At 39.3% G+C, this 18,189-nt stretch overlaps 5 protein-coding genes across 5 annotated transcripts; all 5 read right to left on the bottom strand.

The window, feature by feature from the left end:
* Positions 1 to 4,037: 4,037 nt before the first annotated feature.
* LOC138411797 (olfactory receptor 52B2-like) lies at positions 4,038 to 4,970 on the bottom strand. The gene has a single exon (XM_069532790.1). It carries the CDS (start codon positions 4,965 to 4,967, stop codon positions 4,038 to 4,040), a length of 930 nt encoding a protein of 309 aa, XP_069388891.1. The 5' UTR covers positions 4,968 to 4,970.
* Positions 4,971 to 7,084: 2,114 nt separating this feature from the next.
* LOC138411796 (olfactory receptor 52B2-like) lies at positions 7,085 to 8,017 on the bottom strand. Its single transcript, XM_069532789.1, has one exon. It carries the CDS (start codon positions 8,012 to 8,014, stop codon positions 7,085 to 7,087), a length of 930 nt encoding a protein of 309 aa, XP_069388890.1. The 5' UTR covers positions 8,015 to 8,017.
* A 1,880-nt stretch (positions 8,018 to 9,897) lies between these two features.
* Positions 9,898 to 11,058, bottom strand: LOC138411883 (olfactory receptor 1D2-like). The gene has a single exon (XM_069533311.1). It carries the CDS (start codon positions 11,056 to 11,058, stop codon positions 10,129 to 10,131), a length of 930 nt encoding a protein of 309 aa, XP_069389412.1. The 3' UTR covers positions 9,898 to 10,128.
* A 1,875-nt stretch (positions 11,059 to 12,933) lies between these two features.
* On the bottom strand, positions 12,934 to 14,097 carry LOC109631123 (olfactory receptor 1D2-like). Its single transcript, XM_020089721.2, has one exon. It carries the CDS (start codon positions 14,092 to 14,094, stop codon positions 13,165 to 13,167), a length of 930 nt encoding a protein of 309 aa, XP_019945280.2. The 5' UTR covers positions 14,095 to 14,097; the 3' UTR covers positions 12,934 to 13,164.
* A 1,995-nt stretch (positions 14,098 to 16,092) lies between these two features.
* On the bottom strand, positions 16,093 to 17,143 carry LOC109631172 (olfactory receptor 10A6-like). Its single transcript, XM_020089771.2, has one exon. It carries the CDS (start codon positions 17,065 to 17,067, stop codon positions 16,138 to 16,140), a length of 930 nt encoding a protein of 309 aa, XP_019945330.1. The 5' UTR covers positions 17,068 to 17,143; the 3' UTR covers positions 16,093 to 16,137.
* Between the last annotated feature and the right edge of the window lie 1,046 nt (positions 17,144 to 18,189).

Genomic DNA, 18,189 nt, shown 5'->3' with positions numbered 1-18,189 from the left:
AGTATGTTTGCACATACAGGAAATTGCCTTGGTGTCATTGGTGCACTACTTATGTACATAAAAACAACAATATAAAAAACAACAATATGTAAGAAATTGAATAAAATAAAATAGAATAAAATAAAATAAAATAAAGAATATACATATATACATTAACAGATTAACAGGGTTATGGGCACGTGCTGTGCGAAGGTGCAGAGATTGGTGATAGTGCCAGTAGTATATAAGTAATAAATTATAAATTATGTGCAGGGGGTGGGGTAGAGTCAGTGCGGTGCAGAGTCAGTGTGATGCAGGGGGCTTGTTTGTGAGCCCCACTGCCACGGGGAAAAAACTGTTCAGATGGCGAGAGGTTTTAGTCCTGATGGCCCGAAACCTTTTTCCGGAGGGAAGTCTCTGGAACAGGTGGTGACCGGGATGTGAAGGATCAGCAATGATCTTGCCTGCTCTCCTACTGGTCCTGGAGTGGAACAGGTCTAGGAGGGCCGGCAGGTCACAGCCGATGACCTTCTCAGCTGACCTTATGATCCGCTGCAGTCTGCCCTTGTCCTTGGCAGTGGAGGCAGCGAACCAGACGGTGATTGATGAGGTGAGGATGGACTCAATGATGGCTGTGTAGAATTCAGCCATCACTTTCTGCGGCATGTTGAATTTCCTCAGTTGCCGCAGGAAGAACATCCTCTGCTGGGCCTTCTTGGTGATGGAGGTGATGTTCTCTGCCCACCTCAAGTCCTGTGCAATGATGGTCCCCAGGAATCTGAAGGACTCCACTGTTTTAACTGGGGAGTTGCACAGGCTGAGGGGGGCAGTTTGGGCTGGGCTCCTCCTGAAGTCTGCCACCATCTCTACAGTTTTCAAAGCGTTCAGCTCCAGGTGGTTCTGGCTGCACCAGGAAGCCAGGCTGTTAACTTCCTCTCTGTAGGCGGCTTCGTCCCCATTGGTGATTAATCCGATGAGGGTCGTGTCGTCTGCAAACTTCAGGAGTTTGACAGAGGGATGGCTGGAGGTGCAGTTGTTGGTGTAGAGGGAGAACAGTAGAGGGGAGAGCACACAACCTTGTGGGGCTCCAGTGCTGATGGTCCGGGACTCAGAGACAAGCTTGCCCAGCCTCACGCGCTGCTTCCTGTCAGTCAGGAAGTTAGAGATCCACCTACAGGTGGGCTCAGGCACGCTCAGCTGTGTCAGCTTGTCACGGAGAAGAGCTGGGGCGATGGTGTTGAATGCGGAGCTGAAGTCCACAAACAGGATCCTGGCGTAGGTGCTGGGGGAGTCGAGGTGCTGGAGGATGAAGTGGAGTCCCATGTTGACTGCGTCGTCTACGGACCTGTTGGCTCTGTAGGCAAACTGCAGTGGGTCGAGGAGGTGGTTGGTTATTGTCTTGAGGTGGGTCAGCACGAGGCGCTCAAAGGTCTTCATTACTACAGAGGTCAGGGCGACAGGTCTGTAGTCATTAAGGCCTGTGATCCTCTGCTTCTTGGGAACGGGGATGATGGTGGATGTTTTGAGACAGGCGGGTACAGCACATTCAGCCAGTGAGGTGTTAAAGATGTTCGTGAACACTGGAGAAAGCTGGTCTGCACAGTGCCTCAGTGTGGAGGGGGAGACAGCGTCGGGTCCAGGTGCCTTGCGGGGGTTCAACTTCTTCAGAAGCTTGTTTACATCCCTCTCCTGAATAGAGAGAGGTGTGATGGGGGGGAGGGGGGTTGAGTCTTTGTCCAGGCTGGGGTGAAGAGGTGTAATAGCTATGTGGGGGGGCTGGGAGTCTGGGTTAGAACTGGTCCCTTGTCTTTCAAATCTACAGTAAAAGTCATTCAGTTCGTTTGCAAGTTTCAGGTCTTCCACAGAGTGGGGGGATTTGGTTTTGCAGCCGGTGATCACTCGCAGCCCCTTCCAGACTGACGAGGAGTCGTTGGCTGCAAACTGTTGTTCCAGCTTCTTTGAGTACTGTCGTTTGGCCTCCTTAATCTCCTTGCCAAACGAGTATTTTGCCAGTCTGAAACTATCCATGTCCCCACTCTTGAAGGCCGCCTCCTTCTCCAAACGAAGCTGTTTGAGTTTTGCAGTGAACCAGGGCTTGTCGTTGTTATAGCTCACCCTGGTGCGTGTTGGGATACATCTGTCTTCACAGAAGCTGATGTATGACGTCACTGCATCTGTGTATTCTTCGAGGCTGTTGGAAGCAGTTCTAAAAATGTCCCAGTCAGTGTTATCCAGGCAGTCACGCAGCTCCTCCACAGCTTCTCTGTTGCTCCAGTTCTTGGATCTCAGCACAGCAGGTTTAGAAAGTTTGAGTTTCTGCCTGTAAGCTGGGATCAGGTGAATAAGAGCGTGGTCGGACAGGCCCAGAGCAGCGCGGGTAACTGCATGATACGCCTTGGTGATGGTGCTGTAGCAGTGATCAAGAGTGTTCTCCCCCCTGGTCGGGCATTTGATCAACTGTTTATATTTCGGGAGTTCCTGAGATAAGTTCCCCTTATTAAAGTCCCCGAGGACAATAACAGGGGAATAAGTGTTCTCTCTCCTCCTCTCCACCCCCCAGTACCTGCTCGGCGAGTTGTACTCGCCGAACTTAATTATTAAGCTAAGTTAAATTAACATTGTAAACATTTTATTTGGTTCACCAAACAGATGCATTTGCGCAGGATGAAGGGCTTCTGGAGATGGTGCAATGAATTTTTTCATATTTACTCCCAGAGAGAAACGGCCCATTAATTGTATATAGATCAGTTCTGTGTGGTGCAAACAGTGTGCATGGTGAGGGTGTCAAAGTTGAGAGACAGAGGCACAAGTTTAAATCAACCTTAGTGCAAATTTACCCATCGATTATTTCAGAACTGCATAGTGGGACATTGTTTATTGTGGAAGGTCAAAGTAATTACATGTGAACCTGCCTCAGTGCTTAACACACTCATTTACAGTACAACACTGGATTCTTTATCAGTGTTGCTCTCTGGTTGATGTTTTAGATCATTAAAGTCACAGATTAATGTCACAAGTTTGTCAGATGAGATAATTGTTGTGGAAAATCTGCTGCTCAATGGTCAACTCATCAATGAAGAAAGCGTTCAGGAGCCCTTTGGTGTCTTATGCTGAAATTTTAATTGAAGCTTGGCCAAGGAGAAAATCAGAATTCATTCATACAACATCTGTGCATGATGCTCTCTCATATTCTGAAGTCTGCTTTTCTGCAGTCACACTTTAAACCCCAACAGATCATTTAATCTATGGGTGTGCTTGTTGCTAAACAATCAAATGTATTTTCTAGTTATGGAGACAGTAGTGCTGCTTACGCAGTCTCATATCTGTGATGTCTAGGGAGTGAAGGCTTTGACCTTCGCCAAGCTCTCGCACTTCCCAAACACAACAGCCTGTTGCCCTATGCCCCAGAGAGGACAAGAGACAGTGTCTATGAAAAACAATAATAATTTATTGATATTGTCAAATACGCATTATACATCATGCTCCACATACCAATTTGTGTCCAAGAAAACAAAACCCAAACATTGCATTGTTATGTTTTTTATTTGTGTCAGGTTTAAACCTTCATAATATTCACTGTAGGGAGAAGGAGATTTTATATGGCCATTAAATCATGTACATTTTGTGAAAAAGTAGAAAGCAAACATGTAAATAATTTAAAAACAAAAGAAATGTGGCAGACAAGTTATGATCAAACTGAAAATAGAGAATATAACAGTAAATGTTAGTTAAAGGGTCAAAGACAAAAATAATTTAAAAAGCTGTAATAGCCTTATTTTCTATGGAGGCAGAATATGCTATAACAGAAACAGTGAGGCACATAACCCTGATCCTGATGCTGTCATTGTACAGATTAACATCAGAATTAAACATATAAACCAAGTAAAGAAATGAGCCACAGACTCTTTGTGTCATTACAGAGTGGTAATGCAGAGGTTAAAGCCTGGTAACTGTGCTGTGAAATGTGTTTTTCAAAAGGGTTGTTTCTCTGATTATAACACTTTTCTAAAAAACAAAACAAAGCGGATGATCATATTAATCACCTTTCTTTCTACTGATCACATGTCAGTTCTCCCTTTAAAAAACTGCACAATTCTGTTTCGTATTTGTGTCAGTTTGAGACCATATATGAGGGGATTGAGGATCGGAGGAATCACCAGAAATTCTATTGCCATAAAATTCTTGACACCCTGAGGTATCGCACTCGTGCCAAATCTCACGTACATCAAATCAAAAAACATACTAAAGGCTAAAGTATTCAAACAGAGTAAATGTGGCAGACAGGTTTGCATAAACTTGCTTCTGTTCTCACCAGAGCCAAGGCATTTTCTTATCAGATACATATAAGACCAAACAATAAAGCCTGCATGGATTATACAAACAGTGTAATTTAAAGTTGGAACAATGACACTTGCTATTGGGGGAGTACAAGCAAGTCTGTTCACCAAATAATTAATACAGTAGATTTTTGGAATATGTGAGCCACATATTTTGGTAATTGATGTTGTTATAGTGCTCACCAGCACCAGATAGTGAGGTATGAGCCACGTAAAAAACACAAACAGGCCTATTTTTCCCTTCGTCATCACTGAGTGGTACATCAGAGGCTGACATATAGCCACATATCTGTCATACGCCATTAATACAAGAATAGACAACTCTGCAACGGCTGAAGAGTGCAGCACAAAACCCTGCAGGAGACATCCAGCGTAAGAGATGACATGAGAGGAAGACAGGAGGTCGCTGAGGAACTTTGGATAAAAGCCTGCAGTCCCATACAGTCCGTTAATGCACAGATTACAGAGGAAGATGTACATGGGTTCATGAAGGTTTTTATCCACGATGATCGTAACGATGATGGTCCCATTTATCAGCCAGATCACACAGTAACACAACAAAGTGAGGATGAAGAGAATGACTCTGTAATGCACTGTGCCACTCAACCCTGACAGAGTAAACATAGAAACTACTGAAACATTATCCACCATGACAAAAATCTTCTCTTACATTATTAGAAAACAAAGACATCCTTCGCTGACTTACCTGAACTGTTATTCTTTCATCAGTTTATATACTTTAATAGCAGCAACAGATAAAATGTTTGTGAACATGGGAATTGAAACAGTCCAATCAGTGAGCTGGAACAGATGACCCAGTGATTAACTACACACAAAAACATTATGCAGTATTTGTCACATTAAGCCTGACCTCATAAAAAAAATTAAAACTGATGAACTCTGTGAGAGGCTCAGGCCCTTCCCATTCAATCTTATGTTGAACTGCATTTTGTTGTATGGGTTTATACCCCATGTAAGTGCTGTGTTATTAAAAGTGTAAATCAGTTGCAGTTAGTTGCAGTTGAGTTACACTAAACTCATGTTGAGTTTTATACACAAGATATAAAAAATTACACTGCATGCTATCAGCACGCAACAGTTGTGGCTTCGCAGTTTATCTCAGTCATGTTCATGTTTTTGTTTAAGAGACAATACCTGAGTGAATATATATAATATGTATATATGAATAATGAATAAGTCCACAGAGGCAGCACTATTGTTAAAATTCTCCTTTAGTTAAAAAGGATTGAAGCAAATAAAAAAAGACATTATTTGGAGAAACTCACTCAATATAACTATTAAGCTAAGTTAAATTAACATTGTAAACATTTTATTTGGTTCACCAAACAGATGCATTTGCGCAGGATGAAGGGCTTCTGGAGATGGTGCAATGAATTTTTTCATATTTACTCCCAGAGAGAAACGGCCCATTAATTGTATATAGATCAGTTCTGTGTGGTGCAAACAGTGCATGGTGAGGGTGTCAAAGTTGAGAGACAGAGGCACAAGTTTAAATCAACCTTAGTGCAAATTTACCCATCGATTATTTCAGAACTACATAGTGGGACATTGTTTATTGTGGAAGGTCAAAGTAATTACATGTGAACCTGCCTCAATGCTTAACACACTCATTTACAGTACAACACTGGATTCTTTATCAGTGTTGCTCTCTGGTTGATGTTTTAGATCATTAAAGTTACAGATTAATGTCACAAGTTTGTCAGATGAGATAATTGTTGTGGAAAATCTGCTGCTCAATGGTCAACTCATCAATGAAGAAAGCGTTCAGGAGCCCTTTGGTGTCTTATGCTGAAATATTTATTGAAGCTTGGCCAAGGAGAAAATCAGAATTCATTCATACAACATCTGTGCATGATGCTCTCTCATATTCTGAAGTCTGCTTTTCTGCAGTCACACTTTAAACCCCAACAGATCATTTAATCTATGGGTGTGCTTGTTGCTAAACAATCAAATGTATTTTCTAGTTATGGAGACAGTAGTGCTGCTTACGCAGTCTCATATCTGTGATGTCTAGGGAGTGAAGGCTTTGACCTTCGCCAAGCTCTCGCACTTCCCAAACACAACAGCCTGTTGCACTATGCCCCAGAGAGGACAAGAGATAGTGTCTATGAAAAACAATAATAATTTATTGATATTGTCAAATACGCATTATACATCATGCTCCACATACCAATTTGTGTCCAAGAAAACAAAACCCAAACATTGCATTGTTATGTTTTTTATTTGTGTCAGGTTTAAACCTTCATAATATTCACTGTAGGGAGAAGGAGATTTTATATGGCCATTAAATCATGTACATTTTGTGAAAAAGTAGAAAGCAAACATGTAAATAATTTAAAAACAAAAGAAATGTGGCAGACAAGTTATGATCAGACTGAAAATAGAGAATATAACAGTAAATGTTAATTAAAGGGTCAAAGACAAAAATAATTTAAAAAGCTGTAATAGCCTTATTTTCTATGGAGGCAGAATAAGCTATAACAGAAACAGTGAGGCACATAACCCTGATCCTGATGCTGTCATTGTACAGATTAACATCAGAATTAAACATATAAACCAAGTAAAGAAATGAGCCACAGACTCTTTGTGTCATTACAGAGTGGTAATGTAGAGGTTAAAGCCTGGTAACTGTGCTGTGAAATGTGTTTTTCAAAAGGGTTGTTTCTCTGATTATAACACATTTCTAAACAAACTAAACAAAACAAAACAAAGCGGATGATCATATTAATCACCTTTCTTTCTACTGATCACATGTCAGTTCTCCCTTTAAAAAACTGCACAATTCTGTTTCGTATTTGTGTCAGTTTGAGACCATATATGAGGGGATTGAGGATCGGAGGAATCACCAGAAACTCTATTGCCATAAAATTCTTGACACCCTGAGGTATCGCACTCGTGCCAAATCTCACGTACATCAAATCAAAAAACATACTAAAGGCAAAAGTATTCAAACAGAGTAAATGTGGCAGACAGGTTTGCATAAACTTGCTTCTGTTCTCAGCAGAGCCAAGGCATTTTCTTATCAGATACATATAAGACCAAACAATAAAGCCTATGTGGATTATACAAACAGTGTAATTAAAAGCTGGAACAATGACACTTGCTATTGGGGGAGTACAAGCAAGTCTGTTCACCAAATAATTAATACAGTAGATTTTTGGAATATGTGAGCCACATATTTTGGTAATTGATGTTGTTATAGTGCCCACCAGCACCAGATAGTGAGGTATGAACCACGCAAAAAACACAAACAGGCCTATTTTTCCCTTCGTCATCACTGAGTGGTACATCAGAGGCTGACATATAGCCACATATCTGTCATACGCCATTAATACAAGAATAGACAACTCTGCAACAGCTGAAGAGTGCAGCACAAAACCCTGCAGGAGACATCCAGCGTAAGAGATGACATGAGAGGAAGACAGGAGGTCGCTGAGGAACTTTGGATAAAAGCCTGCAGTCCCATACAGTCCGTTAATGCACAGATTACAGAGGAAGATGTACATGGGTTCATGAAGGTTTTTATCCACGATGATCGTAACGATGATGGTCACATTTATCAGCCAGATCACGCAGTAACACAACAAAGTGAGGATGAAGAGAGTGACTCTGTAATGCATTGTGCCACTCAACCCTGACAGAGTAAACATAGCAACTACTGAAACATTATCCACCATGACAAAAATCTTCTCTTACATTATTAGAAAACAAAGACGTCCTTCGCTGACTTACCTGAACTGTTATTCTTTCATCAGTTTATATACTTTAATAGCAGCAACAGATAAAATGTTCGTGAACATGGGAATTGAAACAGTCCAATCAGTGAGCTGGAACAGATGACCCAGTGATTAACTACACACAAAAACATTATGCAGTGTTTGTCACATTAAGCCTGACCTCATAAAAAAAATTAAAACTGATGAACTCTGTGAGAGGCTCAGGCCCTTCCCATTCAATCTTATGTTGAACTGCATTTTGTTGTATGGGTTTATACCCCATGTAAGTGCTGTGTTATTAAAAGTGTAAATCAGTTGCAGTTAGTTGCAGTTGAGTTACACTAAACTCATGTTGAGTTTTATACACAAGATATAAAAAATTACACTGCATGCTATCAGCACACAACAGTTGTGGCTTCGCAGTTTATCTCAGTCATGTTCATGTTTTTGTTTAAGAGACAATACCTTAGTGAATATATATAATATGTATATATGAATAATGAATAAGTCCACAGAGGCAGCACTATTGTTAAAATTCTCCTTTAGTTAAAAAGGATTGAAGCAAATAAAAAAAGACATTATTTGGAGAAACTCACTCAATATAACTATTAAGCTAAGTTAAATTAACATTGTAAACATTTTATTTGGTTCACCAAACAGATGCATTTGTGCAGGATGAAGGGCTTCTGGAGATGGTGCAATGAATTTTTTCATATTTACTCCCAGAGAGAAACGGCCCATTAATTGTATATAGATCAGTTCTGTGAGGTGCAAACAGTGTGCATGGTGAGGGTGTCAAAGTTGAGAGACAGAGGCACAAGTTTAAATCAACCTTAGTGCAAATTTACCCATCGATTATTTCAGAACTGCATAGTGGGACATTGTTTATTGTGGAAGGTCAAAGTAATTACATGTGAACCTGCCTCAATGCTTAACACACTCATTTACAGTACAACACTGGATTCTTTATCAGTGTTGCTCTCTGGTTGATGTTTTAGATCATTAAAGTTACAGATTAATGTCACAAGTTTGTCAGATGAGATAATTGTTGTGGAAAATCTGCTGCTCAATGGTCAACTCATCAATGAAGAAAGCGTTCAGGATCCCTTTGGTGTCTTATGCTGAAATATTTATTGAAGCTTGGCCAAGGAGAAAATCAGAATTCATTCATACAACATCTGTGCATGATGCTCTCTCATTTTCTGAAGTCTGCTTTTCTGCAGTCACACTTTAAACCCCAACAGATCATTTAATCTATGGGTGTGCTTGTTGCTAAACAATCAAATGTATTTTCTAGTTATGGAGACAGTAGTGCTGCTTACGCAGTCTCATATCTGTGATGTCTAGGGAGTGAAGGCTTTGACCTTCGCCAAGCTCTCGCACTTCCCAAACACAACAGCCTGTTGCCCTATGCCCCAGAGAGGACAAGAGACAGTGTCTATGAAAAACAATAATAATTTATTGATATTGTCAAATACGCATTATACATCATGCTCCACATACCAATTTGTGTCCAAGAAAACAAAACCCAAACATTGCATTGTTATGTTTTTTTATTTGTGTCAGGTTTAAACCTTCATAATATTCACTGTAGGGAGAAGGAGATTTTATATGGCCATTAAATCATGTACATTTTGTGAAAAAGTAGAAAGCAAACATGTAAATAATTTAAAAACAAAAGAAATGTGGCAGACAAGTTATGATCAAACTGAAAATAAGGAATATAACAGTAAATGTTAGTTAAAGGGTCAAAGACAAATATAATTTAAAAAGCTGTAATAGCCTTATTTTCTATGGAGGCAGAATATGCTATAACAGAAACAGTGAGGCACATAACCCTGATCCTGATGCTGTCATTGTACAGATTAACATCAGAATTAAAGATATAAACCAAGTAAAGAAATGAGCCACAGACTCTTTGTGTCATTACAGAGTGGTAATGCAGAGGTTAAAGCCTGGTAACTGTGCTGTGAAATGTGTTTTTCAAAAGGGTTGTTTCTCTGATTATAACACTTTTCTAAAAAACAAAACAAAACAAAGCGGATGATCATATTAATCACCTTTCTTTCTACTGATCACATGTCAGTTCTCCCTTTAAAAAACTGCACAATTCTGTTTCGTATTTGTGTCAGTTTGAGACCATATATGAGGGGATTGAGGATCGGAGGAATCACCAGAAACTCTATTGCCATAAAATTCTTGACACCCTGAGGTATCGCACTCGTGCCAAATCTCACGTACATCAAATCAAAAAGCATACTAAAGAGAAAAGTATTCAAACAGAGTAAATGTGGCAGACAGGTTTGGATAAACTTGCTTCTGTTCTCACCAGAGCCAAGGCATTTTCTTATCAGATACATATAAGACCAAACAATAAAGCCTGCATGGATTATATAAACAGTGTAATTAAAAGCTGGAACAATGACACTTGCTATTGGGGGAGTACAAGCAAGTCTGTTCACCAAATAATTAATACAGTAGATTTTTGGAATATGTGAGCCACATATTTTGGTAATTGATGTTGTTATAGTGCCCACCATCACCAGATAGTGAGGTATGAACCACGCAAAAAACACAAACAGGCCTATTTTTCCCTTCGTCATCACTGAGTGGTACATCAGAGGCTGACATATAGCCACATATCTGTCATACGCCATTAATACAAGAATAGAGAAATCTGCACCGACTGAAGAGTGCAGCACAAAACCCTGCAGGAGACATCCAGCGTAAGAGATGACATGAGAGGAAGACAGGAGGTCGCTGAGGAACTTTGGATAAAAGCCTGCAGTCCCATACAGTCCGTTAATGCACAGATTACAGAGGAAGATGTACATGGGTTCATGAAGGTTTTTATCCACGATGATCGTAACGATGATGGTCACATTTATCAGCCAGATCACGCAGTAACACAACAAAGTGAGGATGAAGAGAATGACTCTGTAATGCACTGTGCCACTCAACTCTGACAGAGTAAACATAGCAACTACTGAAACATTATCCACCATGACAAAAGTCTTCTCTTAGAAAACAAAGACGTCCTTCGCTGACTTACCTGAACTGTTATTCTTTCATCAGTTTATATACTTTAATAGCAGCAACAGATAAAGTGTTCGTGAACATGGGAATTGAAACAGTCCAATCAGTGAGCTGGAACAGATGACCCAGTGATTAACTACACACAAAAACATTATGCAGTATTTGTCACATTAAGCCTGATCTCATAAAAAAAATTAAAACTGATGAACTCTGTGAGAGGCTCAGGCCCTTCCCATTCAATCTTATGTTGAACTGCATTTTGTTGTATGGGTTTATACCCCATGTAAGTGCTGTGTTATTAAAAGTGTAAATCAGTTGCAGTTAGTTGCAGTTGAGTTACACTAAACTCATGTTGAGTTTTATACACAAGATATAAAAAATTACACTGCATGCTATCAGCACACAACAGTTGTGGCTTCGCAGTTTATCTCAGTCATGTTCATGTTTTTGTTTAAGAGACAATACCTGAGTGAATATATATAATATGTATATATGAATAATGAATAAGTCCACAGAGGCAGCACTATTGTTAAAATTCTCCTTTAGTTAAAAAGGATCGAAGCAAATAAAAAAAGACATTATTTGGAGAAACTCACTCAATATAACTATTAAGCTAAGTTAAATTAACATTGTAAACATTTTATTTGGTTCACCAAACAGATGCATTTGCGCAGGATGAAGGGCTTCTGGAGATGGTGCAATGAATTTTTTCATATTTACTCCCAGAGAGAAACGGCCCATTAATTGTATATAGATCAGTTCTGTGTGGTGCAAACAGTGTGCATGGTGAGGGTGTCAAAGTTGAGAGACAGAGGCACAAGTTTAAATCAACCTTAGTGCAAATTTACCCATCGATTATTTCAGAACTGCATAGTGGGACATTGTTTATTGTGGAAGGTCAAAGTAATTACATGTGAACCTGCCTCAATGCTTAACACACTCATTTACAGTACAACACTGGATTCTTTATCAGTGTTGCTCTCTGGTTGATGTTTTAGATCATTAAAGTCACAGATTAATGTCACAAGTTTGTCAGATGAGATAATTGTTGTGGAAAATCTGCTGCTCAATGGTCAACTCATCAATGAAGAAAGCGTTCAGGAGCCCTTTGGTGTCTTATGCTGAAATATTTATTGAAGCTTGGCCAAGGAGAAAATCAGAATTCATTCATACAACATCTGTGCATGATGCTCTCTCATTTTCTCAAGTCTGCTTTTCTGCAGTCACACTTTAAACCCCAACAGATCATTTAATCTATGGGTGTGCTTGTTGCTAAACAATCAAATGTATTTTCTAGTTATGGAGACAGTAGTGCTGCTTACGCAGTCTCATATCTGTGATGTCTAGGGAGTGAAGGCTTTGACCTTCGCCAAGCTCTCGCACTTCCCAAACACAACAGCCTGTTGCACTATGCCCCAGAGAGGACAAGAGACAGTGTCTATGAAAAACAATAATAATTTATTGATATTGTCAAATACGCATTATACATCATGCTCCACATACCAATTTGTGTCTAAGAAAACAAAACCCAAACATTGCATTGTTATGTTTTTTTATTTGTATCAGGTTTAAACCTTCATAATATTCACTGTAGGGAGAAGGAGATTTTATATGGCCATTAAATCATGTACATTTTGTGAAAAAGTAGAAAGCAAACATGTAAATAATTTAAAAACAAAAGAAATGTGGCAGACAAGTTATGATCAGACTGAAAATAGAGAATATAACAGTAAATGTTAGTTAAAGGGTCAAAGACAAAAATAATTTAAAAAGCTGTAATAGCCTTATTTTCTATGGAGGCAGAATATGCTATAACAGAAACAGTGAGGCACATAACCCTGATCCTGATGCTGTCATTGTACAGATTAACATCAGAATTAAAGATATAAACCAAGTAAAGAAATGAGCCACAGACTCTTTGTGTCATTACAGAGTGGTAATGTAGAGGTTAAAGCCTGGTAACTGTGCTGTGAAATGTGTTTTTCAAAAGGGTTGTTTCTCTGATTATAACACTTTTCTAAAAAACAAAACAAAACAAAGCGGATGATCATATTAATCACCTTTCTTTCTACTGATCACATGTCAGTTCTCCCTTTAAAAAACTGCACAATTCTGTTTCGTATTTGTGTCAGTTTGAGACCATATATGAGGGGATTGAGGATCGGAGGAATCACCAGAAACTCTATTGCCATAAAATTCTTGACACCCTGAGGTATCGTACTCGTGCCAAATCTCACGTACATCAAATCAAAAAGCATACTAAAGAGAAAAGTATTCAAACAGAGTAAATGTGGCAGACAGGTTTGGATGAACTTGCTTCTGTTCTCAGCAGAGCCAAGGCATTTTCTTATCAGATACATATAAGACCAAACAATAAAGCCTGCATGGATTATATAAACAGTGTAATTAAAAGCTGGAACAATGACACTTGCTATTGGGGGAGTACAAGCAAGTCTGTTCACCAAATAATTAATACAGTAGATTTTTGGAATATGTGAGCCACATATTTTGGTAATTGATGTTGTTATAGTGCTCACCATCACCAGATAGTGAGGTATGAACCACGCAAAAAACACAAACAGGCCTATTTTTCCCTTCGTCATCACTGAGTGGTACATCAGAGGCTGACATATAGCCACATATCTGTCATACGCCATTAATACAAGAATAGAGAAATCTGCACCGACTGAAGAGTGCAGCACAAAACCCTGCAGGAGACATCCAGCGTAAGAGATGACATGAGAGGAAGACAGGAGGTCGCTGAGGAACTTTGGATAAAAGCCTGCAGTCCCATACAGTCCGTTAATGCACAGATTACAGAGGAAGATGTACATGGGTTCATGAAGGTTTTTATCCACGATGATCGTAACGATGATGGTCACATTAATCAGCCAGATCACACAGTAACACAACAAAGTGAGGATGAAGAGAGTGACTCTGTAATGCACTGTGCCACTCAACTCTGACAGAGTAAACATAGCAACTACTGAAACATTATCCACCATGACAAAAATCTTCTCTTACATTATTAGAAAACAAAGACGTCCTTCGCTGACTTACCTGAACTGTTATTCTTTCATCAGTTTATATACTTTAATAGCAGCAACAGATCATGTGTTCGTGAACATGGGAATTGAAACAGTCCAATCAGTGAGCTGGAACAGATGACCCAGTGATTAACTACACACAAAAACATTATGCAGTATTTGTCACATTAAGCCTGATCTCATAAAAAAAATTAAAACTGATGAACTCTGTGAGAGGCTCAGGCCCTTCCCATTCAATCTTATGTTGAACTGCATTTTGTTGTATGGGTTTATACTCCATGTAAGTGCTGTGTTATTAAAAGTGTAAATCAGTTGCAGTTAGTTGCAGTTGAGTTACACTAAACTCATGTTGAGTTTTATACACAAGATATAAAAAATTACACTGCATGCTATCAGCACACAACAGTTGTGGCTTCGCAGTTTATCTCAGTCATGTTCATGTTTTTGTTTAAGAGACAATACCTGAGTGAATATATATAATATGTATATATGAATAATGAATAGGTCCACAGAGGCAGCACTATTGTTAAAAAGGAGCAAAGCCAATAATTTGACATTATTTGGATAAACTGAATCAGTCAAATCATTAAAACTGAGTTAATAATATTGACAAATTTTATTTGGTCCAACAACAGATGCATTTGTGCAGAATGAAGGGCTGCTGGAGATGGTGCAATGCATTTTTTCATATATACTAGAGAGAAACGACTCATTAATTGTATATAGATTAGTTCTGTGCATACAGTGTGTGTGTGGTGAGGGTTTCAAAGTTGAAAGACAGTGGCACATGGCTATGTGGACATTTAAAGATAAATAATGTATTTAATACAAATGTAGGTAAAGTGAATAGTTCAATTAATGTCTACTAATTTCAATTTTTGGTGAACTGTTCAGTTTAAAGTGATTGTAAGTATTATTATGATTATAAACGTATATTATGATCCTAGTCCAGACAGCTGGAGTTGGTTGGTTGACTCTCCCAATAAGGACACTCATCACTGAGCTCATGGTCATTTTGCTTTGTAACTTGGGGCATTATCCTGCCTGAAAGAACCATGTGAAGATGCTAAAAAGTTCATAAATGAATGCAACAACTCTACAAGAGGAAGTGGCATTCAAATGAAAATTGATTCTTATAGAGAACTTAATGTTTGTTTTTCCTGGGTAACCTCTGCAGTGTGTTAAACTCCCAGGAGATCAGCAGACTCAGAAATAGTTTAACCAGCTTTTCTGGTACTAACAGTCAAGTCACATCAAAATCCCTGAAACCACATTTTCCCCCATTCTGTGATTGATATGAATGTTAACTGAAGTGTCTGACCTGTACGTGCATGGTTTTGAAGGTACAGTGTGTCGAATATTGTGATATCTAGTGTTGAAATTGCATGCTGCAGCTGAACACCCCTCACCTCACCCTCTCCTTCCAAACATGACAAAGTTTTCAGTTTTCATAAAAACTCAAAAGGTGTTTAATTTGTCCAGTTCCCCCCTCCATGTAAATATAAAGCACATAAATATAAAGGGCCGTTTCTGCGGTAAAGAAAACTACAATTCATACAATTTAGATGAAACGGACTAGTGAAAACATCATAACATCACACCACATAATCTCTATTGGAGTATTAGAATTCATTTAATTCAATATTTTGAGACCATGAAGCATGTGACCACTACTCTGTCACAGTCTGTAACACTGGCAATAAGGAAGGATATCATGCACACAAGGGTAATGATTACACAAAGGACAAAGGAAACTATGGTGATACATAGAATATATACATTATATACACATATATATACAGGCTGTATTGGCAGACAAGAAGCAGATGACATGTCACATGTAGTGTGTTATAATTGTATTCTATTTTCCTTTAGTTATATGGTGAGAGTTCATTCAGATGACAAGTGATTTCATCGCACCAGCTCTAGGTTCTGTACACTAATGAGTTACCGTAGTCTGTGTTGAGGACATGAAATTAGCTGTGGTGTGGTTCTAACTGATTATTGCATACACCATGGTATCATCCCTATAATGTGTCGTCTGATCTTTGGTAACTTTAGCCCGTACACGAGAGGATTCAGAACTGGAGGAATGACGACAAATTCCAGCGACAGAATCACAGCCACGAATGGGTTGATCTCATCGGGATCGTACCGGCTCAAGGCGATGTCACAAAACCCTGCGATGGAGTAAATCACGAACGAAACCAGGTGCGGCAGACAGCTCTGTAATACTTTCCCTTTGAATTCTGCGGATTTCTTCCAGCAAACAACCACGATTCGTAAATAGGTGTAGAGCACAAAGAAAAGAGGAAGGAAAACTATGCCTATGGTTAAAAACATACCTACGACATTGTTGATGGACGTGGTGACACATGATAATTTCACAACACTCCAGTTGGCGCAATACACTTTTTGTATCTCGTTACCACAAAGAGGGAGCGTGGCGGACAAAGAGATGCACGCTGTGAGGACAAACGTCGGAAAAAACCAAGCAATTACTATCAAGTTAAAAACAGTTCTAAAAGTCATTTGTCTGTGATAATGCAAAGGCAGACACACAGCGACGTACCTATCATAGGCCATGATGCCCAGAATGGTCATCTCATAGCAAGCATATGTGTAAATAACATAGATTTGAGTGAAACAGGCTGGACGTGAGATCAAGTGAGAGTCAGACATGAGGTCCATGAGGAATCTGGGGAAGAAACCAGCAGAGCCGTACAGAGAGTTGACAGACAACAATGCAATGAACATGTACATGGGCTCATGCAACGACTTCTCCCTTGAGATCACCAATATTATGATCAGATTTGCAGAGACAATGAAGCTGTAGAGCAGGAGGGAAAAGACAAAGGCGATATAGTAGTAGCTTCCGATGTTCACAAACATTGTAAACTCAAAGTAAAAGGGAGCTGTGTCGTTTTCCATTTCACCCACACTAAATCAGCAACAAAAAATTCAGTCGATTCGTCTTCACTGTTTGACAAACTCTGGTTCCTGTTTCTGGAAAGCAATGGCAGCATCTGTAAGGGTTTAAGCAGTTGTGATGATCAAGTGGTAAATACATAGAGCCTTATTGAAAAGTAGTGTCACACAGCTGTGGTCAAACCTACCATAGTTTCACTGCGTTACTGAACTGGATCACCTGGAGGTCTGCTCTACATTTTGCTCTGAGCTGGATCTGTTGACACCCTCTAGGAGTGTGGCTAATAAGTAAGACAAGATAATTTTAAGTGACTCTGTGACGTCAAAGCTTTTTTACTCTGGGGAATTCTGATGGTGAGATTGTCATCCTGTCCTCCATCCCTCCATCCATCAATCCATTATGGTGCCAATCCTAGCTGACACTAAGCGTGAAGATTATCATTGTAATAATAAATGTATTACTCGACTTAATGCATCTCAAAATGTATAAGACCATAGAGGCAATGAATGCATCACTTGTCAAAATGATGCTATGTTCTGTGCTGATTCACCTTCACTTTAAACCAGCATCTGAAGGCTTTCACACCTGCCTGGTTTGGTGCAGACCCTCAGACTTTGAGTTTAGTCAGAACCAAAAATCACAGGAGTGAAAGGAGCCTTGGAACATGATCCAGACCAACAGACCAAAATATAGGATAGTTCGGACAGAAAGTTGAGACAGCATTAAACAACAGGAGAAGAAGAAAAAGAAGTGGTTACTTGTCTGTGATGATGTAATGTTTGAATGACATGGATGTTCATTTAGTGCACTCAAGCTATGTGTGAAGTACTGCACCTGGAGTTATTGATGCTGGTTATGATAAACTATTAATGTCATGAACCGATTCATTCATTTTCTCCATTCCAACAAAAAGACCACCACCCTTTGAATTGACAGGATGCTGACGTCAGATAATCACTCATTTACAAATCCATCATTGTCAAGTATTGTTTAAACAGCACATGCTTGGATATGTTCACTTTGTGTGTTCCCTAATATAAAGTGTTCCCAAAATTTTCACTGGGCAACACGAAACGAAAATTAACCTGATGACATGAACCTTGGCTCTGACCTTGGTACAGAGT

The sequence above is a fragment of the Paralichthys olivaceus genome, chromosome 10 (genome assembly GCF_024713975.1).
Source record: "Paralichthys olivaceus isolate ysfri-2021 chromosome 10, ASM2471397v2, whole genome shotgun sequence".
Lineage (NCBI taxonomy): Eukaryota > Metazoa > Chordata > Actinopteri > Pleuronectiformes > Paralichthyidae > Paralichthys > Paralichthys olivaceus.
The sequence above is the reverse complement of the archived record's forward strand: the minus strand, read 5'-3'. Positions and strand labels throughout refer to the sequence as shown.

Coding starts and splice junctions, on each gene's coding strand:
- LOC138411883 (XM_069533311.1), bottom strand. CDS start 11,058: ATGGTGGATAATGTTTCAGTAGTTGCTATGTTTACTCTGTCAGAGTTG.
- LOC109631123 (XM_020089721.2), bottom strand. CDS start 14,094: ATGGTGGATAATGTTTCAGTAGTTGCTATGTTTACTCTGTCAGAGTTG.
- LOC109631172 (XM_020089771.2), bottom strand. CDS start 17,067: ATGGAAAACGACACAGCTCCCTTTTACTTTGAGTTTACAATGTTTGTG.
- LOC138411797 (XM_069532790.1), bottom strand. CDS start 4,967: ATGGTGGATAATGTTTCAGTAGTTTCTATGTTTACTCTGTCAGGGTTG.
- LOC138411796 (XM_069532789.1), bottom strand. CDS start 8,014: ATGGTGGATAATGTTTCAGTAGTTGCTATGTTTACTCTGTCAGGGTTG.